Source organism: Geotrypetes seraphini, chromosome 1 (genome assembly GCF_902459505.1).
Source record: "Geotrypetes seraphini chromosome 1, aGeoSer1.1, whole genome shotgun sequence".
Taxonomy (NCBI): domain Eukaryota; kingdom Metazoa; phylum Chordata; class Amphibia; order Gymnophiona; family Dermophiidae; genus Geotrypetes; species Geotrypetes seraphini.
This window is the reverse complement of record NC_047084.1, coordinates 508489383-508512626: the sequence shown is the minus strand read 5'-3', so window position 1 is coordinate 508512626 and position 23244 is coordinate 508489383. Positions and strand designations below refer to the sequence as shown.

At 42.3% G+C, this 23244-nt stretch overlaps 1 protein-coding gene across 9 annotated transcripts in view; it reads left to right on the top strand.

Moving 5' to 3' along the window:
- CDC14B (cell division cycle 14B) overlaps nucleotides 1–23244 on the top strand; it is a 197520-nt gene that overhangs the window by 149307 nt on the left and 24969 nt on the right. For 2 of the 9 annotated variants that reach the window (XM_033928401.1, XM_033928426.1), the window contains exon 13: nucleotides 8394–8536. The exons of 6 other annotated variants lie outside the window; for them this stretch is intronic. In XM_033928401.1, the coding sequence (XP_033784292.1) occupies nucleotides 8394–8505 (112 nt within the window). In that variant the 3' untranslated portion in view covers nucleotides 8506–8536. Of the gene's footprint in view, nucleotides 1–8393; nucleotides 8537–22116; nucleotides 22257–23244 lie in introns of all 9 variants that reach the window. One more of the 9 variants, XR_004537599.1, reaches the window with a different exon arrangement.

Genomic DNA, 23244 nt, shown 5'->3' with positions numbered 1-23244 from the left:
TTTATTTAGTTTGTTTCATGTTGTCAGCTAGATGAGTGATTTCCTCTATTGATTTGTTAATCTTATTTTCTTTTTGTAGAAAGGAGTGCATATTATATCATCTGTGTAGGGTAAGTGAGGTCATTCTTATCTGTCTACTCTTAACTCACTTGCCAGGGTCTCTTGACCATTTGACATGTTTTCTTTCTCCATGCTCACCATCTCTGTGTATGTTTTTTCCCCCATGTTCAGCAAGCATCTCCCTTCTCTGTCTCCTATACTTCCCTTTCTAGTATTTCCCCTGTGCCCATCTCCCAGCCTTCATCTCACCATTCTATGATCCCTTCCCTCTGTATACAGTATCACTCCTTTATATCCATAAGCCCCCCCGTCCAGCATCTTCCTTCTGTGTTCTTATTCTCCCTCATGTCTAGACATCTTCTCTTTGTGTCCATATACCCTCCCATATGTAGCATTACCCCTCTGTGTCTATATATCACCCCATGCAGATACAGATTCCCCTTTTTGTCCCTGTTCCCATACATGCCCACCATCTTCCCTCTTTTTGATTATCTCCTGTGTCCAGCTTCTCTCCTCTCTTACTTCCTTACACCAATGTGTCTCTCACTCTCTCTTTCCTCCCTCTCTCCGCAATGTTCAATATTTCACATACTCTTCATTCATTCCCTTGGTTCTCTTTCCCTTTCCTTCTCTCTCTCTTCCTCCCTACAGGTCCTGCACCTCTCCCCCTTCCCTCTATCCCCCCTTCCTATAGGTCCACCACCTCTATCACCTCCCTTCAATGCCCAGGTGTGGATCTTGCACTTCTCCCTTTCCTCCAGCGCCACTTCATCCACCACATGGACCAAGCACCTGTTTCCCTTCCCCCCCAATTCCCAGACTAGATCCAACAACTGTTTACCTTCCCTTCAGTTCCAGCCAGTTCACATTCAGCAGTCCAAGCAACTCCCTCCCCCTTCGAGGGTGCAGCAGCAGATAGGTCCTTCCCTATCTCTAGACCAAAAACCCCCGGACCCTCGCACACCCTTTCCTGATGGAAGACGGCAAAAAAAAAAATACCTCCCTCCCTCTCGCCGATCAAACAGCCCCTCCCCCTCGCACCCTCAGTCCCGATGGTGGACGGAAAAAAAAACACCCCAAAACAATCCTGCGGGGGGCAACTACTGGGTCGGCCCCTTCGCACCTCCCAGGGTGGGCATACCAGCCTGTTGGAATGGAAGCTTCCTGCATGTGTGACACAGGGCTGCTCAGACCCGAACCTTCTTGCCGCCGAGTCCCACTTTCCGACTTAACTTCCGGCTAGAAGTTACGTCCGAAGGAGCGATTTGGTGGCAAGAAGGTTCCAGTCAAAGCAGCCCTGAGTGCAGGAAGCTTCCATTCTAATAGGCTGGTATGTTGGCTTTTCAGAAGTGTCCTTTCTGTTAGGTGACCTAGTAATATTACCAGTAAATCTAGTCTTACCCCATTCTAGCTATGTTTCCTAGTATTCTGAGTGTTATATTGCTTATACAATAGGTAATGTAGCTATAACAAACCTTGGCTGTTCAGTCTTTGCTGAGTGTTTGGTTTGTTGGGTGGATTTGCAATTCGATATGAGTTCTGCCTTTGATCTAGTAGACCACGGAAAATTGCTGCAATGCCTAGACGCCATTGGTATCAGGGACGAGGTGCTGAATTGGTTCCGTGGCTTCCTTATGTCCCGCACTTATCAAGTACATTTTAATTATGAACTTTCAGATACCTGGAGCAATCCATCCGGTGTGCCACAAGGGTCTCCGCTATCTCCATTGCTCTTCAACGTCTACATGTCCTCACTAGGCACGCAGCTAACCCAGTTAGGGATAAAACTATTTAGTTATGCAGATGATTTTACGATCATCATCCCATTCGTTAATTCTATCTCTGAAACTATTCCTAAAGCTTCAGAAGCCATAAACGTGATGGAGCACTGGATGACAACCTTTAGGCTCAAACTTAATTCAGAAAAGACAACTTTCTTCGTTGCTTCGTCACATCTGCTTGACACCAAATCACCACTATGTATCAATAATCTTAATTACCCTATCCAACCTACCATAAAGATACTAGGTGTAACTTTGGATCAGTGCCTAACCATGAGAGACCAGGTGGACTCCTTGATCAGAAAGGGATTTTTCACTCTCTGGAAACTCAGATCCATTAAAGCTTATTTCGATACAGCTGCATTCAGAACCCTAGTCCAATCCCTCGTACTGAGTCTACTTGACTACTGCAACATCGCCTATTTAGCAATTTCCCAAAAGAACATGCAGCGTTTACAATTGATGCAAAATGCAGCGGTCAAACTGATCTTTGGGCTGAGGAAGTTTGACCACGTGACACCCTACTACCGGCAGCTGCATTGGCTGCCAATGGAGGCGCGCGTAAAGTTTAAATTTGCCTGCTTCTGCTTCAAAGCACTACACGGACTTGCCCCTAAATATATAACTGACCTTTTCGTCTTCTCAGCCAACAGACACAAGAGAAGCTCACATTCCAACTTTGTTTCCCCCCCAGTGAGAGGTTGTAAACTGAAAAAACACCATGAACATCTTCTCTCGCACCAAGCAGCATCATGGGGTAAAGACCTAGAACAATTGCTTTCGCCCACTACTTATGAGGAACTTAGGAAACGTCTGAAAATACACCTGTTCCTAAAGTATCTAGACAACTGATCCTCTCTTCTCTCTCCCCTCTATAGCGATTAACTTGTTCTATTGATCACTCTCTCCTCAAAAATGGATTTCCTGTCCTATTAACCCTCTTTCTTCCTCCCCTCTTAAAGTCAATCAATTTGTACCTTTGCTTAATCTTTGTAAACCGCATAGAACTTCACGGTATTGCGGTATATAAGCTGTTATTATTATTATTATTATTTTTCAGTAGTTTTTTCAGTGTCTGGGGGTTTTATTTGGAGAGCTTATTGTGGCTGTGTAAAGAAGTGTGCTAAGTAGCGCACCTTTGGCTTATCCCTTAGGCATCGTGCATCACAAATAGGTGGCCCTGGTGATGTCAGCAGGGGGCAGAGTTTCAGCTGCCATGCCTCTCTCCTGCCTTGTGGTCCCATTGGGGCAGCTCCCAGGTGGACCAGAGCTGCTTTGAAGAATAGTTACCTCTCTCAGTCCTGTCACTCCTTTAAGATGGAGGAGTGTCCAGTATTTGTGATGTCCTGTGAGCAGGTGGTTATGATGCAGGTAGTGAGGGTAAGACTCCGCAGCGGGTCAGGTGTTCAGAGAAAGAAATAGTTACCTCTCACAGTTCAGTTGGCACTGAAGGATTGACTGCTTTAAGCAGGTTTGAGAAACAGATCTTTATAGTTATAAATTCAGAACAGGCTTGGGAGATCAAAGTCTTCTAAGCAATTGAAAAACAAATGACTGTACTTTACACTTGTGTGAATTTCTTTGGAGATTTGATGCAGAGGAGATTGATAGCAGATTTTAGTTTCATAGAATAGAATCTTAAGATACTTATGTAGTTAAAATAAATCTTAACTTGTAGATAACACTTTGTAGTTTCTGGTTCTGATATCTTTGAATGGTTGCGGAAGGCTTTTCTTGTGTTGTCCAGGAGAAGGGTGAGATGTAAATATAGATCCAGCTCAAATCACAGGACATAAGGAGAAATGTAATATGAAGAGAAGATATTTTTTTTTCCTTTTTCCAGATAAAATAAATGGAAGAAGTTTGAAATAAAACTGAGGACTGTTGCCTCAACACAGATTGAAAAAAACCTGTTAAAGTTTAAGTTGTTAAGTGTTGTGTTTAAGTTGAGTTACAGGAGCCTGATGTGAACACAGCCAAGCTTACTGCCTCCCCTGACTTTGCTGTTAGCATTTGAATGTCTCTCTCTCTCTGAAATCTATACCAGGAAGAGTTAAGAAATGAGAAGAAAGATAACAAATTTGGTCATGTTAGGAACTATAGTAAAGGAGCTGTTTTGAAATCTGGGCTTTTCATTTAGACAATGCCTGAGAGTCTGATGTGTAGGAATTGTAGGATGGTAGTGGTTTATAAAGGACCACACCGCCTTTGAGAGTTGTCTTGCTTCATCTGGTCCCACCAACAACTCGGAGCCTCCTTCTGTCTTGAGACTGACCTTCCTACAAATTAGGGAAAGAGAAACCACACTTAAGGAGTGCCATCAAACTTCCGTACTGTTTCTTATGAGAACTAAATGGTCTTCACCCATATTTATATCTTTGTCAATGTATTGCCCTAGAGATGCCCACAGAGACTTCTTGTGAAGTTAGTCTGGCTCCAATAACCCAGTGGATCCTTTATATTTTATTCCAGAGTTTCTTGCTCTAGGCCTAAAGTTTCAGGCCACAACAATTTTCTCTTGATCTCATGCTCACAGAGGCCATTTGGTTTTGGTTTGATTTGAGTCTGGGACCACAGTTCATTATCCCCTTTAACCTTAGATGTTGCTTGTTTTACCGCAGATCCAAACTACTGATAACTCCCGTGAAGCTTCATCTGAACTGTAGCTAGATGTCTGCGGGAAGGGGATGGAGTTTACTACGTTTGGCTCCCATGGCTACAGATTGGAAGATAAAGAAGTACAGAAATCTGAATTCTGGGAGAAATGATAGAGACAACTCCTTAAAAGCTGGCATTGGTCTCTTCAGCCGTTAGGTAGTCAATACACATTGGAGACCAGCAAAGGGAATTATTGAGTTAAGACATTTTCTGTCAGTCAAATTCCGCTGCAAGTGATGGTGGAAACATCTAATCTGAAATGGCAATATGGCCATTAAACATTTTTGAGTGGAGATTTGGGTGTCGTCAGCCTATGTACAAGAGCAGCTCAACTACAAAATCAGGGAATGCAAGGAAGAGGTGTGTATTTATATACATAGAGAGAGAGAGAGAGAGGAGCACTGGGCAAAGCGCTGAGCCTTGCAGCACTGAGAGATGAAATTGGGGATGGAACCTGTACATCAAAGAAATGAGACTCAGGTCAGGCCAAGGCCAACAAAATATGGAGTAGAAGAAAGGACAAACAGTAGGAAGAGATAATGGATAAGTAGAAAAGAACAATTTCAGTGAATTTATTGGATTTAAACAAAGGCTAATGGACACTGGGGAGACTGACATGAGAAGAACCTGAGGAAAGTTAAGACCAGGCAACCTGCTACAGGATTTTTGAAAGAGAGAAAAGAGTGGGGGAATGGATCTATCATTAACAGAAAGCAGAAGGCATCGGCAAAGTGATTTTTAAGCAGTGGTAAGTCAGTGGAAAATCTATGCGTTTCTTTAGTAAACTCTCCAGACCGGAATAGGCTTATCTACACCTCCTTGGGGGAAGGTCTTCCTCCCAGAGGCCTGGGTAAGCAAATTGCAATCTCAGATTCACCTGCTTATGGTGTCCCGGTGTCCTCGAGTGCAGGATTTCCTCCAAGTCTTGGCGTGCACCCCCCCCCCCCCCTTTTGAGCTTTGGGTGCCTGCTCGTTGAAGGGCCTGCTCGTTAAAGCTGTCTTCTTGGTGGCTATTTCTTCTGCTAGATGTATTTCTGAGATGCAGGCTTTCTTTTGTAGGTCTCACTTCCTGGAGTTCTCTAGGGAGCGGATTGTGTTACGGCCTGTTCCTTCCTTTTTGCTAAAGGTAATTTTACCTTTTCATGTCAATCAGTCAGTGGTCTTCCCGGTGTTGGGTAGTCAGGAGGGATCTTCTGAGCAAAAACACCAAGAAGGTGTTGAACAGAACCATCTGTAAGATACGCCTATACCGGTCTGGCAAGTTTCTCTTTATATTGGACACATGGTAACAGATACCCCAGAAAGGTTAAATTAGCTCAAGTTGAAACATATGAGCAGTAGCACACATCACAAAGCCTTAGAGGGAAAAGCAAATGACCGAAACAAGAAGATTGGATACAGAATAATGAGAAGGAAGCTGAAACAGGAACAGCAGTGGAAGGAGGAAAGAGAGATTATTAGGAGTTAAATGAGTTAACTGTGCCATAGATAAATGAGTTGTGCAAAATAAAGGGCTGAAGCTATAACTTAATCTGCCAACACTCTTCCTTTAGTGGTCTTCAGATGCATAGCCCAGATGTATAGCAGTGTGGGTTTCCAGTGTATTGGGCTGTAACTTTTGTTGTTGTTGTTGGGTCAAAGCTGGAGACTAGTGGTAGTTTTTCTGTTACAGAAATCTTTCCTCCAGCACTAATTTTCTCTCATGAACACCATACTCCATCCAGTTCCTATCTCTCCCTCAGTCATTCTCAAACACTATTTCTGGACCTAGAAAATTCCCTATCTCCCTCCTTAAATCTTAATCCTTGATGAGGGAAGTGAACCGGAGGTGACTGACACACATTGCCATAGGCATCAGTATATAGGTACTGTGGCCACTGAGAATCATGATTGGAAAGTAATTAAAGAGATTCTATGCAGCCTGTAATTGTGCTGAGGCAGCCTTGGTATGGAATGCTTTTTCTTTTAAATATTCCTGTTTACAACCACTGGCCTTTCTCTCTTTGGCTGCTGACTCGATCGTAAGAGGCAGATACACAAACGGCCCAATTTGGAAGGTGATTTCGGCAGAAGTGTGGTATTACTATATCAGGACTTACACATTATAGCAGTGTTGTGTTGAAGTAATTGAATTATTAATACATATATATATATATATGCCAAAATGGAAAGGGAAGACTCATGTAAAATATCAAAATCAAGCCCAGAATATGTTCACAACTCAAATGGCTTGATCCTTGGAGCCACACAGTATGTTTTCGCAATGTATGCACCTGAATAGTCAGTCAAAACTGTGCTCATTTTAAAATGCTGCATATTTTGGTTTTTAATAAATCCTCAGCTGGCTCTTCATTCATGCATGTGTTATAAGCATGTGCCACTATAGTCATTGGATCCTTTTATGTATATTTTATTTTATATTGTATATATTTTTTGATCACTTATTTTGTTTTATTAATACTGTTGAGAGAAAAAAGCTCTGAGAGAAATAAAAAATATTGAAGAAGCCTCGACTCTGATGAAGTATAAATGAAACGTGATCATGTCGGGAGAGGCGCCTAACAGAATGAAACAAGATAAGTGATCAAAAAAATATATACAATATAAAATTAAATATTGCGATAAACAGAAATGTTTACATTAAAAGATCCAATGATGATAGTGGCACATGCTTATAACGCATGAATGAATGAAGAGCCAGCTGAGGATCTATTAAACACCAATTGTGATGATATTTGGACGAGGAGTGATTTGGTTTCATCGGCATATTTTGTTTTGGCATTAGGGAACAGTTTGCTTACCAGGAACATAATTGCCCAGATGAAATTAGGAATTGTTGGTGGCCCTTGGAAATAAAGAAAAGTAACCAAAAATTTTGGAAACTTTTGTCCTAAACAAATGAGACTTTTCCTTTTTGGATTTAGCTCATGCTTTTTCAGTGATAGTTCAGGGTAAGTTATGGTTGCATACTATTCCCAGAGGGCTTACAATCTAAGTTTGTACCTGAGGGCAGTGGAAGGTAAGTAACAAGGTCACTAGGAGATCTGTACATGAAGCAGCATGAAAGCCCTGGCTTCCTGGTTCTTGACCTACTGCACTAACCACTAGACTGCTCCTCCACTGTAATATTTAGCCCTTGAGTAATGGCTTAAAATTCTGAACTCTTTACTCTTGAGGTGTAGCAGCTGCCTAGGAAGAGTACCTGTTCGTCTTCTAGCCTAGAGGTTAACTGCAGCATGCTGGGCTGTATACTTTGATGCATATTTACATGCAGCATGGAGACTTGGGAACTGTGAAATGGTAATCTTTTGTGCTTCTGGAAGTGCCTACTTTGAACAAAGAGAACATAGGGAAGAAGATGATAGAAACACAGTGCAAAGGACATCGCCTCTCCCCAGTGTGGCAAGAGTTTGAGTCATTTCTTTTATGAGTATTTTATTATATTGAAATAAAAAGGAGAGATGACTTTGCCCATTTTATAGCCAGAGGCTGTTGCTTGAGCTGCCTGCTCTCTGGATGTGATTGTCAAATACAAGAAGCCAGTGTTGCTTGGTTTTGCAATGCTGAATGCTTCCTTCTATCTCCTCTCTTGCCAAAAAGTGGCTGAATTTGAGAGCGCAGGATGATGACACCTTTTAAAATTCTACCCCAGTGAAATACAAGTGTCGGCAGTGATCACCTTTGCTTACTGTTTGCATAGAATTGCACAGAGGTTCACATTGACTACTTTTATAGCTACAAATTAAAATAAAGACCAGTGCATGGTGCAGTTTTTGCATAGACCTTGCTTTCTCTGGCTGGCTAACTTTTGCTGAAGTGCATCTGTATCTCACAAACGTTTCTGCTTTCCCATTTGCATTTTTTGTTCATCTGTTCCCTGTTCCCTCTTTTTAGATGGCTCCTAGCTATGCTGGTCTCTACACTGTGTAGCATTGTCATCTGGTGGATTGTTTGTGGCTCCCCCCTGCCCATCCTGCTATTCTGTCTAGATGGTTTAAGAAAGTAGTAACCATCCAGGACCATGACAGATAGCCACTGTAAGTGTCCCATTCCATTTCTCTAAAGTGCCTCACTTCTGTGTCTGGTGTGTTTCAGAAGCTGCATGTCTTTGTATCTGCTTCTTCTGGTTTTGCTGTTTTCAAGGGACTTGGTGTAATTTTCTCTTGGAAATTGTCCTGTTGATTTCCTTCCCTCCAACCCCCAGATCCCACCACTGTCCTTTGGTCCTGTTGGAATCTGCAGATGTATTTAATTTTCACATATCATTAGGGCAATGGTGTTTTTCTTTTTTTTTAAAAGCTTTTTTTGCCCATCCTGACAAATAGGGGAAAATGTAGTAAATGGTATATCAATCTGAATCTCTTGTAATGTGTGTGATGTTTTCTTATTGCAATAATATTTGAAATCATGTTGTACCTTCTATTGTAATTTCTTATTTTTCTTTTGAGCATTTGAACAAATGCCTTAATTTAATTTCATTGTATTTCATTTTAATTTTTTTGCTTTTTATTGTGTGTCAACTGGGAAATCACTGGAATTTACAAATCCAGTGTAAAATCATTGGATACCAAGTGCCTGCTGTCCCAGTCAGATATGAATTAATGTCATCCTTCAGTGTCAAAAGGATTAAGTAATGCCTGCAGGAGCAAAGAGCAGCCTAAGAAAGGACATGCTTTCTGGGTTCATGATTTTCTCCCAATAGGAGAGCCTTCACTGACTTTCACCCTGTTTGGCATTTTTCATCACCAGGGACGGAACCATGGGCTGGATGAGGCAGCCAACTATCTAATCTTTAACCCAGTACCAGAATTCTCAGAATCGCGTATCATCACTATATTAGGTGCTGGAGGTCATAAATCATGAGTGAAATTGAGCTGTAATTGATGCCCTATGAGACAAGTAAGGAGCTTGTTGGTAGGAGGCAGCTGATATTGGTCAAGAGCAGGCTTCACTGACTGAGGATGAGCAAAGTGACAGAACTCTTCATATGAGAGAAAACAACTTGTGAAAAACAGCACTGTTTAGTGACAGATGAGCACTACCCTGTCTTCCTTTCAGGATAGGTGAGGGGTGTGGTTCTGAAATCCTAAGAAACTCTGTGAAAGCTGTTGCTTTGGAATAGTGAAGCCAAACATTTGTTCTAAGAGTTGTGAAGGCATAGCTCTTTAAATCCTTTTCAGGAGCTCTGTCCTTCATCAGAATATGCATGGGGCATGCTGGCAGAGTGGACCATGGATGTGGCCCATGGCAGAAAGCAGTTTGTAACAGGTTGCCACATGCTCCACCCCACCTTATCCTTTTCTCCTCTGACACTACCTCATGACACCAACACTGTGACACTCTGTCCTTTTACTGACCGCTCTTTCTAACCACACCCCTCTTTCTTTTCCCTCTGATGATGCCTGTTAGTACTTTTCCTGTTCCTACCAAGTTTTATCTCCGTCCTTTGCCATAGCTCCCCATTCCTGCTTAAAACTTACAGCTCCCCTCTTCATGTCTGCTGGCCCCTAGGAGAAGGTGGTTCACCAAAATTGTGTGAAGGAGCCAGGAACTAGGATAGGGGGATAGCCACTACAAGTAAATTGAATGTTATGATCACAGAGCTCAGGGGGTGATCAGGGAGAGAAGATAATTAAAATTGATATGGGGGAATAGTAAAGCATGATTTTCACCCTCATTGTCTGTGAAGGAGGACCACCGTCTATAACTGGGGGTAGGGAAGAGAGAAAATCACGCTTTTCTTCAGAACCATACATGTGCAGCCTTTATGGTGAGTGCTTCTACCACTTGTTTATGAACACCTTTTTAATTTATTCTTTCAATATTTTGGGAATTTTACTCTGCTCATTCCTTAGCGCCGTCAGCAGATGAATCCAGAGACTAGCGGGATAGCACATATCTACCAGCAGGTGGAGATTTAGAACTGATTCGCAGGTATATATCTTGCCAGCCAGTATGCTCTATCTCCAGCAGGTTGGATGGTTGCTGTTACGATAGTTCTTGGATCTCTGAGGCTCCTGTGTGGAGGCTGTTGCTCCTGCTGCTTTGGCTCCAGTTGAGCTTAGGGGTGTCATCAGATTTCAGTTCCGACTTTGGGGGAAGACCTGGGCCCTCCCAGGTCCCTTCCCCACCCTCACCGCCTGTGAAGACAGTTTCCTGGTCCAGAGGGCTTCTTTCCCATAAGAAAAAAAATCCCTACCGTTTGGCTTTGGACCAGGTTTGTCAGCACAGTTTTGGGGCTTTGTGCTGGAGTGGGCCTTTGGTACAGGAGCATGTGAGTACCCCTGTAGTTCCTTACTGGGAGGGGGAAGACATGGCAGAGGAGGCTGTGAAGCATTGTTCACGGTGCAGGAAGCGCCGCTCTGTTTTGGAGCTGTGTTCAGCCAGCTGCAGCAGCTGTTTTTGCACCGGAAGGTGCGCCTCCTTCCTGCGCTAGAGACGCGCTCAGGGAGAAGAAGGCAGAACCGGATTTGGCCGCGGCTTTGGAGGTGCAGCCGAGCACATAAGCTGCGGCGGAAGGGGACGTGATACCGCCGGGAGCAGCGGCACCAGAAGGACTTGCGGCCTTCGGTTCCCTCTCACCGGAGTTTGTGCTTCTGCTGCACAAGATATTTTTACAGCAGAAGACAAACCTGGACGGAGGGAGTGGGTTCTGTGAGGGTGGCTTTTCAGCCACAATTGGGTCTCAAAGGGGCAAAGAGGCATAGGGTGCCCGAGGCTGAGGATTTGGCCTACCCAGAGAGCTCTCTACCTCTGTTCGGTTCCAGGGGAGGGGGGGAGGAGGCCGGGGTGCAGGACATGGATGTAGAAGAGACTGGTAGGAGGGATGATCCCTCAGCACTACGCCTGTTCCATAGGGAGGAACTGGCGGCCTTCATTTCTAAAGTTATGGAATGTCTGCAAATTTCCCTGCTGGATATGGGAGGGGGGGCTTTTCATGTGCATGAGGCCATGCAGGAGTTGATTTCTGAGCAATGGACTATGCCTGAGTCTGGCCTCAAGGTAGCACGGGCTATGCGTTCATTGTATCTGGTGGCGCTTGAGGAGCAGGATAAGTTTAAGCTTCCTAAGGTGGACGCCTTCCTAAGGTGGAAGACTACTGTGCCAATTGAGGGAGGGGTTACTCTGAAAGACCCTCTGGATGAGAAGATAGTCTTCTTTATGGTCTTCATTTGATGTAGCAGCCCTGACTCTACAGGCGGCGATCTGCAGTTCTTATGCAGCACGTGCCTGTCTTCAGTGGATCCAGTTATTTACTGATGGGGTGGTAGAGTTTCTAGGTGGCACCTATGATTGCGGCATAGGGGAGCGGACGCCACCTCCAAATTGCGCCTGGTGCGTCTTCCCTTTAGGGGCAGGTTGCTGTTTGGGGAGGATTTGGAAAAATTGGTGAAGGATTTTGGAGACTCTAAGTCTCAAAGGTTGCCAGAGGATAGGTCCAGAGGGGCACCTAGGTCTCCCTAATCTAGGCCGCATTTTCAGGATACCAGGAGGTATAGCCCGGGGAAATCAGCATATAGGGCCTCCTATTTGGCAGCTTATAGTGCCAAGTCCAGGGTTATATAGTGGCGATCTTCTCGCCCTGCCAAATCCTTGGCCTTGAGGGTGGATCCTCCTCAGTCCTCATGCCCTCCACAATGACAGGGTCTTGGCTCCTTCCATCAAGTGAATGAGGGGGTGTCTGGCCTCATTGCTGGCAGAATGGGCCAAGCTTCTATAAGGCTCAGAGGTCTTCTGTATAGTGAGCGAAGGTCATGGTTCAGATTGCTTTTTTCCAGGCACAGATTCTTTCTGGGCATCCCTGTGATGAGCCTTAGGGCCGGGAGTTCTGGTTCCTTATGGTCGGAAGTGCCTGGGGCTCCCTTCCGGGGTGTTGTGGGCCCTCCCCAGGAGGTGGGTACTCCAGGTGATGGGTCCTTGCATTCCCTTGCGGCAGGTTCCCCGGCTCCCCCACAGGCTCAGGGAGCAAGCTAGGGGAGTGGGGTAGGCCCTCGGTCTTCCCAGGGCCCCATGGTGTCTGTGGAGAGGGTTTCCTTTCCGGGTGGTGAGAGTGCGAGTATAGCTTCATCCAGCTTGCGGCTCTGGCGCAGTGGGGTGGCTATTTCAGGATTGTCAGCATCCCTCAGGTGTGATTCTTTGGGGGAGGTGGTCACCAGTCACTCCGCCTTGGTGGCGGGGGATATCCATCTGTGTCCCACAAGTGTAGGGTCAGGGGGAAGCTCCCTTCCACTGTGGTCTTATGGCCTGGCTATTGAACAGCCAAGGCTGCAGTGGAGGGGGTATTCCGAGCAGATTATCTCTATTCTACTGCAGGCAAAGAAGAGGTTTACCTCTACGACTTATGCTAGGATCTGGCGGGTGTTTGAAGTTTTGTGCATTCAATTAGGGTTTCCTCCCTTTTAGACTTCCCTCTCTCAGATTCTTTCCTTCCTGCAAGAAGGGGTTGTTAAAGGGTTGGCCTACAATTCCATTCGAGTACAGGTAGCGGCTATTGCCTGTTATAGAGGGAAGATGTCTGGTTTATCCTTAGTGTCTCACCCTGATGTGGTAAGGTTCCTTAAGGGGGTTAGGTTTAGGGGGTTAACTGCATTTGGCCTCCTTTGCGGAGGCCATGTCCGGATTGGAGTCTGAGGGTGGTCCTTAAAGGTTTGCAAGGGGCGCCTTTTGAGCCTTTGGATACCACCACATTCAAGGATGTTACCTTAAAGGCGATTTTTCTGGTGGCCCTGGCTTTGGGCAGGTGGGTTTCTGAGTTTTCAGGCTTTATCCTGCAGGGATCCATTCTTATGTTTTTCAGAGGCTGGAGTTTAGATTCGGACAGTTCCTTCCTTTCTTCCAAAGGTGGTGTCTCCTTTTCATGTCAATCAGGTCCTCTTTCTACCTTCAGGAAAGAGGATTGGGGGTAGAGGTTTCCTGCCTTGCATTTGCTCGATGTAAGGAGAATGCTCTTGCACTATCTTCAAGTTACTAATGACTTTCGACGTTCGGATCACCTCTTTGTGGTCTTTTCGTGCCCTAACTGTCATATTTCATGATACAGAACAAGTTGGGTTTTTTTTTTTAAACATTTGCTTAAATTCCTGCAGATCTTTCAGCTGTCGTAAATGCACAGGTAATCTGTTCCACTCCATAGGCCCTGCACAAGAAAACACATTTTTCCTTGTATTCTCATAGAGAAGACTTTTTGAAGATGGAACAATCAAACTTGCCTTTGTGGAAAATCTTAATTGTCTCGTTGGAACATATGGCACCAAACAATCACTTAAATATCTAGGCTAGAACTTACATATTCTATATACATTATACTATTCAAAACTACAGCCAGTAAATTGCAATTCCCTCACCAAGACAATAATTACTCTCAAAAATATTATATGTTAAAAAAGATGGAGGGAAACCTAACATTTTGGTATGCTAGTGTGTGCCGCATATTTAATCCTTTGAGGATGCTCAATTCCCAGTCACAAGTTTGTGATTTATTGGGATTCAGTGGCAGGTGCTGATGTTCCCACTGCTTATTTGCTTTCCTTGGAGCACATCTAGCCCATAGGCTGCAGGAGGAGGAGTAAGCTGAAGCGTTTTGCTCTTTCTGACCTGCTCGTGCTACTGCTCTCACTACAAAAGAACACCATTGTTTCCTCTTGGGTGGAAATAGAGACTACAACAAGGAAAAAGATTAAAGAACAGAAAGAGAAACAGAATTAGGAGCAATAGACAAGACAATGGTGGTTGGGAATAGAACTGGAAAGGAGTGGTGGTTCTACACAGAGGAAGAAAGAAGATTAACATACGAGGGGGTGCTATAAAGTTCTCAGCCCAACCAAGAAGGGAATGATGTGGAGCTTTGAAACTTACAAGTTATTCCACATATTCACCTCTAAGTTCAACACACTTGGCACATCGTGTCTTAAGTTTCTGTAACCCACCCTTCCAAAAAATACTCTGATGTCTGGTCACTGCAATATTGCTCTGCTTCAATCAACTCTGAATCACTCAAAAATTGTTGCCCTTTCAAACTCTTTTTAAGGTTTAGAAACAGAAAATAGTCAGGTGGAGCAAGATCTGGTGAGTAAGGTGAATGGTTTATGCACTGAAACCTTGTAAACCTTTCTGCAGCTTCCCTCTCCTTTCTTAATTCAATTCCTTCTTTAATCGGTACAGCAAATTTCAGTAATATTCTGCATTAACTGTTTGGTCTCTTGGAAGATAGTCATTACAACACCTTCCTGATCTCAGAATACTGTGGCCAAGACCTTTCCTGCTGACTTTTGGGCCTTGAATTTCCTTGACCTTGGAGAACCTGAGTGCTGCCATTTCATGAACTATTGTTTTTTTCTCAGGATCATAATGGTGTAACCGCTGTTTCATCAACAGTAACTAGTTCCAAAAAGTTGGCACTAGCATGCTGTAAATGTTGCAAAATCAATTTGGAAGTATCTACTTGACATTGTTTCTCGTCAGTATTCAAACATTTGGGCACTCACTTGGCTGACAGCTTCTGCATACCCAGATGCTCATGGATTATACACCCAACATGTTCTCTGGATATCTGTAGTGTCTCAGCAATTGTTTTAGCCAATATTTACTGATCTGCCAAAATCAGGTCATGGTCATGGTGAACAATTTCAGGAGTTGACACTGTTTGAGGCCTCCTGGACTTTCCTGCATCTTTGATCTTGAAATCTCCATGCTGAAAGTTTGCATACCACTTCTTCACTGTGGAGTATGATGGGCATTTGACACTTATTGTTTGCATCATATGAGGGTAAATCAAAAAGTAAAGGCAAAATTAATTTCATGGCTTTAGTAGAAGTAATTTTGAGCAATTGAAGATATCACTTTTCCATATAGTCCCGGTTCACCCAGATCTCTTATCACAGGGTCCAGTTCCGATGGAAAGTTCAGAATGCTTTGATCTTACGTCATGGCTCTTGAATGCACAGCCTTAGCGCGGAAAGGTTATTCAGAGGTGGTCAAAGCTAACCTCCTTAAAGATGAAAAGCCAGCGACAGTCGCAGCCTATGTGAAGGCCTGTAAGGTATTTCAGCATCAGTGTACTAAAAACAAGGTAGAGTCCTTCAGAGCTGTGATGTCGGTTGTACTGGCATTCCTGCAGACTGGTCTGGAGATTCGGTCTGCGCTCTCCAGCGAGATAGCCTTTTCCAATATGGAATCTTAACATCATCTTTTGGGGGGCTTAACAAGGCTCCTTTTGAACTGTTGAAACAGGGAACACACTCACTAGAGGTGTGGCTTCTTCATGGGCAGAGTCTCCGGCTATCCCCCAAGGAGATTTGTAGGGCAGCTACATGGTCCACTCTCCATACATTTACACAGTTTTATAGAATGGTTGTAGCAGCACAAGAGGATGCCACCTTTGGATTCTCAGTTTTATGGGCAGGTTCATCTGTCCAGCTCTATATTCAGGAGTCTGCTTATGTATGTAACCTATAGTCAGGACTCCTCGACATTGCAAGAGAATGGCAGATTAGGTTCTTACTTCGATAATCTTCTTTCTGGTAGATGTGTTTAGGAGTCCTGACGCCCTGCCCTGTCAGTTTGAATTTGCCTGTTTACTGCCTCGGGACAGAGTATAGGCCACAACTGGAGATATTCTTCTACCACCAGTCTGATATGAAGAGTAACATACTGAACATCAAAAAATGTTTTGTATTTTTTTAGAATAAAAGTGAGTCTCTCAGAGCTCCATAAGTGTTGGTGCTGGTTGTACTTAGATATGTTGTTCCTTCCACCTGGGTTTACATTATGGATTGATTAACTTGGTTCAATGCTGCAGAATAGCATTGTATTATCAGGGATTTTCCCTGTACCCCTCCTTCCTTTTTTCTTATGTTGTAGTGATGATTGATTGCTTTGGTACAAACTGAAGGGAGCACTACAACCACTGGTGAAGGAGGTAAAGTTGAAGAATGTAAATTTCATCCTTCTGCAATACGGCTCACGAGAAGGGGGATATTACCTATAATCAGGATACCTAGATTCATCTACCAGAAAGAAGATTATTAAGGTCAGAAATGAATCTTCTGTTTATCTAGGCAAAAGGACTATTTTGAAAATAGCCTTTTACTAATCTAAGAATATTTGAGGGGTAGCTGAAAAGAGGGTTATTTTCCCAAGTGCCAATTTACAGAATCGAAATGCTATGTTTTGACATGGATTCAGATCATTGATTGAACCATGTCAACGAAAAGTGTGGAATTTTCAATTGTGGAACTCTGAGCCATCATGAAGTTACTATTTCTGCAGAAGAGAACTCCAAAGGAAATCCATGAATGTCTGATACAAACTCTGAATGACAAATACCCAGCAAGGCCTGGGAAGCTTCAAATAGTGTCAATTCTTGAAATTGTTGGCCATGTCCATGATCTGATTTCAGCAGATCTGTGAATATCAGCTAAAACAGTTGCTACAGATATCAAGGGAATGTGTTGTATGTATAATCCACGAGCAATTGGGTGACAGCTGTAAGCCAAGTAGGTGCCCAAATGTTTGAATGCTGCTGAGAAACATAGTCGAACGGACACTTGCAAGTTGATTTTTCAGCAAGCCAGTACCAACATTTTGGAACGACTAGTTACTGTTAATGAAACATGGTTATACCACTATGATCCTGAGACAAAACAACAGTCCATGCAATGGCAGCACTCAGGTTCTCCAAGGCCAAGAAGATTAAAGATCCAAAAGTCAGCAGGAGAGGTCATGGTCACAATGTTTTAAGATCAGGAAGGTGCTGTAATGACTGACTATTTTCCAAGGAGCAAATGCAGAAAACTACTGTAATTTGCTTTGCTGATTAAAGGAAGCATTGAAAGAAAAGAGAAGAGGGAAGCTGTGGAAAAGACAATGCACATGCTCACAAGGCTGTTAAAATGATGGATGTTTTGACGCTGTTGGGGTTTCAGGGCATAAACCATCCACCCTACTCACCAGATCTTGCTCCATCTGACTATTTTCTGTTTTCAAACCTTTAAAAGAGTTTGAAAGTGCGATAATTTTCAAGTGATTCAGAGGTGCTTGCAGAAGCAAAACAGTATTTCAGTGACCTGACATCAAAAGTATATTTTGGAAAGGTTACAGAAACTTCAGATACGATGTGCCAAGTGTGTTGAACTTAGGGGTGAATATGTGGAATAACTTGTTTATGGCTGCACATCATTCCCTTCTTGGTTTGGCTGAGAACATTTCAGCACCCCCTCGTATGTGGGTTTCTTTTAGCTGAGTTAATATGAAGTTTTCCAAGGACATGCATAGGTTATAGGTAAACATATACGTGCTTTTTCCTAGCCAAAAGTAGCATATAGAATGTAAAGCACATGCATGACACTATATGCAGTCTTTATCAGAGAGGGAGCTTTTTCTTTGAAACATCACAAAGTATGCATGCTAAAAGTAGCTATGCACGTTACTCGTACTAAAAGCCCAATATTCAGCTTCTAAATTTGTCCTCTGTTTTCATCTAGATTTAGGAGCATAAATTTTCAGCTGAAAATTCATCTTAATTTAGAAGCTCAAAAGTTTTGCTCATAAATTTAGGACTGCCATTTGTATGCCTAGATTTATGAGCCTAATTCTGAAAATCCAGCCCTGCTACCAACCATTTTTTAGGCTCCTAAATTTAAGAGTTTAGTGAAATTATGAGTAAATTTTCAAAGTGGTCAATTTATGAGCATACCTCTCAAACCCCTCCTTTTTTTTTTTTTTTTTTTTTTACAAAACATTGTTATTGTTTTTAGCGCTGGTCATGGTGGTAACAGCTCTGATGCTCATAGTAACATAACATAGTAGATGACGGCAGATAAAGACACAAATGGTCCATGCAGTCTGCCCAACCTGATTCAATTTAAATTTTCTTTTCTTCTTAGCTATTTCTGGGCAAGAATCCAAAGCTCTACCTGGTACTGTGTTTGGGTTCCAACTGCTGAAGTCTCCGTCAAAGCTCACTCCAGCCCATCTACCTGATGATACATGATCTCCCAGCCATTGAAGCCCTCCCCAGCCTATTCTCAACCAAATGACCATATACAGACACATACTGTGCAAGTCTGCCCAGTACTGGCCTTAGTCCTTCAATAATTGCTATTATTTTCTGATTCTAGATCCTCTGTGTTCATCCCATGCTTCTTTGAACTCCGTCACCGTTTTCCTCTCCAACACCTCTCTCGAGCACATTCAGGCATCCGCCACCCTCTCCGTAAAGTAGAATTTTCTTACATTGCTTTTGAATGTACCACCCCTCAACCTCAAATTATGTCCTCTGGTTTTCTTTTCTCTGAAAAGGATTTTGTTCTGCGTTAATATCTTTTCAAGTATTTGAATGTCTGAATCTTATCTCCCCAGTCCCTCCTTTCTTCTAGGGTATACATATTCAGGGCTTCCAGTCTCACCTCATACGTCTTCTGGCACAAACCTATCATTTTCGTAACCCTCCTCTGGACCACTTCAAGTCTTCTTATGTCCTTCTCCAGATACGGTCTCCAAAACTGAACACAATACTACCAAGTGGGGCTTCACCAATGACCTGTACAGGGGCATCAACACCTTCTTCCTTCTACTGGCTACGCCTCTCTTTATACAGCCCAGCACCGCCTTGTCACACTGTTTTTTCGCCTTTAGATCTTCGGACACTGTCACCTCAAGGTCCCTCTCCCCTTCTGTGCATATCAGCCTCTCACCTTCCATAGAATTCCTATATGCATTGGAGCTGTTACTACCATGGCTGGTGCTAAAAACCACACTATGGTTTTGTAAAAGGGGGGAGGGGGGATTTAGGAGCATTCATCCTTTGAATACTGGGTTCTAAATTTTTAAAGAAGCACAAACTTGCATATCCCTGATTTTCAGCTGTATGAATGTAACACTGCCCACTGCTGTTCTATTTCCAATGTGCTGTCTTAGAAAAGAAAGGGGTGTTTTTTTAAAATGCAGTGATTACACAGTGTTGGAATTGACCCTGTACGAATAGGATTCTGTGATTCCCAAGCATAAGATTTTTTTTTTTAATGTACTGATCCACTTAATAGTGGAATATCTCCCCTTAATAAGGGGAGTGTGTGGCGCAGTGGTTAAAGCTACATCCTCAGCACCCTGGAGTTGTGGGTTCAAACCCATGCTGCTCCTTGTGACCCTGGGCAAGTCACTTAATCCCCCCATTGCCCCAGGTACATTAGGTAGATTGTGAGCCCGCCGGAACAGACAGGGAAAAATGCTTGAGTACCTGAATAAATTCATGTAAAACCATTCTGAACTTCCCTGGGAGAACGGTATAGAAAAATTGAATTAAAAAAAAAAAATATCCAAATAAATTTTTGTGCATCATTCATTTTTAGCTTCTAAGGGGAGAGTTCATAAAGGGATACTAACTGATTTAGCGTGCACTATGGGCTTCTTCTATCAAACTGCGCTAGCAGTTTTTAGCGCAGAGAGCCGCGCTGTTCCTGACACTCATAGGAACTCTATGAGCTTCAGGAGCAGCGTGGGCCATTCAGTGCGGCTCACCATGGTACAAACTGCTAGCGCAGTTTGATAGAAGAGGCCCTAAATGTTAAGATGTCCAGAGGAATATAATAAACACCTTAGCATTTAAAGCACATTAAATCAGTTAACGCACATTAAATCAGTTAACGCATATTAAATTGGTTAGCACCCCTTGATAAATTCTCCCCTAAATGTCTAGTTGCAAATTAATTTTAAAAAATTAAATGTTTGTTCTAAAACTAAAAAAAGAAAACCCTCCTAAATTGTATAGCCAATAGAAACCTAATCAAGATACTACTAAAATTGGCTAAACCTCCTTAAACCTGAGATGAAAGTCTGACAATGTAATATTTTCTAAAAGGACACCGGGGTTAAGATCAAGGACATCAGTATGAGCCCGCCATAAATCGTAGGAACCTCTGGCTCAGGCTAAATCTCAAAGGTGACTAGCACCAGACAGAATAGCCTCATACATCATGTAGTCCATAATCGTCCCCGTGAACAAAATAGTTATATTTCCAAGTGAGAAAATGCAGGCTTAACACTCAGGAAAAAGGGGGAATAAAGACATCACAAACAAATACCCCTTGAAAGACTAAACCAACACAATAAGTACAATAAATAATAGTGAATAAGGGAGGTATGTGAATGGCGGTTGATAATTTACACATGCATGATTCTGAGTTTTAATAAATACGTACATGGACATTGACATTAATAAATTAGTACATAACATCTAATAAAATTAGTGCATAACATCTAATGAACAATTCTTACTGAATAAATATCAATTGTATTAAAAATATATGAAAACAATATATAAGAGAAAAGTGCAAATGTGCAAGGACCCTGAGATAAATAACTTAAATACTATAAAAAGATTGTATACTCGTGAAAGGTGCCAGTGCCAGTGCAAAAGTTCCTATCTATAAAGAGCAGCAAGATCTAACTGAAGACTTTAGACGTCAAATGAATGTACCTGCACGATGAAAAATCAAATAAGATAAAGTGCAACTGCTAAAGTGCAAATGCTAGAGTAAAACGCGTGTGTATGTATGCGTTTGGGGGTTGTAATGTTCTGGGACCCCGGAAGCATTTTGTAGCATTGGTGCTTTATTAGCTATAGTAGCCCTGTTATATGAGTGGTATTATTTGTACCTTAGCGTTTTACTCTAGCATTTGCACTTTAGCAGTTGCACTTTATCTTATTTGATTTTTCATCGTGCAGGTACATTCATTTGACGTCTAAAGTCTTCAGTTAGATCTTGCTGCTCTTTATAGATAGGAACTTTTGCACTGGCACCTTTCACGAGTATACAATCTTTTTATAGTATTTAAGTTATTTATCTCAGGGTCCTTGCACATTTGCACTTTTCTCTTATATATTGTTTTCATATATTTTTAATACAATTGATATTTATTCAGTAAGAATTGTTCATTAGATGTTATGCACTAATTTTATTAGATGTTATGTACTAATTTATTAATGTCAATGTCCATGTACGTATTTATTAAAACTAGTCACCTTTGAGATTTAGCCTTAGCCAGAGGTTCCTACGATTTATGGCGGGCTCATACTGATGTCCTTGATCTTAACCCCGGTGTCCTTTTAGAAAATATTACATTGTCAGACTTTCATCTCAGGTTTAAGGAGGTTTAGCCAATTTTAGTAGTATCTTGTTCTAAAACTAACCAGAAGGGGAATGCTGAGAGAGAGGAAGTTTTCCTAGTATAGATCTGGCCTTACTGAGTAATCCTGAGATGAGAAAAATCCCTAATTCTACAAACACATCTAGCACCTTCCTCTGACCGATGCTGACTGTGCATGCCTGTTGTGCAGGGTGGTTCCCCACACTCAGTTGCAGCAGGTTGGTCCTTAATTCTAAGCTGCCTTTATTTTGTAGACTTGCATGCAATATTTTATATCTTTTTTAAATCAATTTTTTAGCTGATCTGTTGGAGAGGTGCACTATGCTATAGCTGTACAGAGTTTTGACCTATTATGCAACTCCGATTTCCAAAGTTGCATGGTGGGCCCCAGAACAGTCCTGGCGGCATCCTGGAGTGTTCACTGACTGCCCACCGTGTTTTTCAAGTTGTGACACGTGCCGTTGGATCGCAGGACTGTTCAGAGGCCATTGCTGCATTACTCTGAGGAAGCAGGCAGGAGAAGACGAACTGGCATGAAGAGAAACAAAGTAGAAGGGCATCAGAAGAGGAAATGTAAGAAGGGGAGAAGGAGCAAGACGAGGAGGAAAAGAGGTGAGACTGCAAGTTAACCATGTCTATTAGATATAGTTACAGTTCAGACTTTTTTTTTAAATCTGTGTTCAAGGTAGAGCTACCATGCTGAGCTAACAGCAGCCATTAGAGTGCATGCTAGCACTTCCTCCCCATGGGTTTGAACACAGCTTCCATTCCAGGTTATGATATCAACTACCTGTATACCAAAAAATTATTTCTCTTTTATGAGGGAGACTGGTTATTACTGTTAAGTTACTAACTGGGCAGTGAGAAGAGAGAGTTAAAAGTACAAACCAAACAGCAGGAAACAAAAAGCACCAGGGGCCTCTTGAAATAGGACAATGAAACTAAACTAAAACTTAGTTTTATAGACCGAGTCATCAACCAAGAGGAGCTCGACTCGGTTTACAATAATGTAAAACATAATACATAGATTTGACAAGAAAAAGTAGACTGAAATAGTTAATTTCCAAAATGTTTAGCAAACAAAAAAGTTTTCAGAACTTTCCAGAATAAAGCAAAAGAACCTAAACTTCTTAATGTAAGCGGTAAAGCATTCCAGAATTTGCTTAATTTAAAAGCAAAAGAATGACTAAATCTCTTAAAGGTTCTGTTTTTACCACTGAGAAAGGGAAATGTAAGTTTTAATTTTTAAGAACTTCTGGCAAGATAAGATCTATGAACATTTCATTCTAAAGGAATCAAAGTGGCAAAAATGCCAAATAGTATCTTAAATGCAATACAAATGCACTTAAATTTAATTCTGAGATACACTGGAAGCCAATGTAATTCTTTGAGCAGAGGGGTTACATGATCAAATTTACTCTTACCAAAGATAAGTTTAGCTACAGTATTCTGTATTAATTGTTCTGTATTAATTGAAGTACCCGACATAAGCCATGTTTTGGTGCAAACGTCTGTGTTGGGGGTCAATGCAACAAGACTTCAATGAGGAAAAGTCCCAGAAATGGAGAATAATGAAGCAAAACTTCAATCATCAAACAGA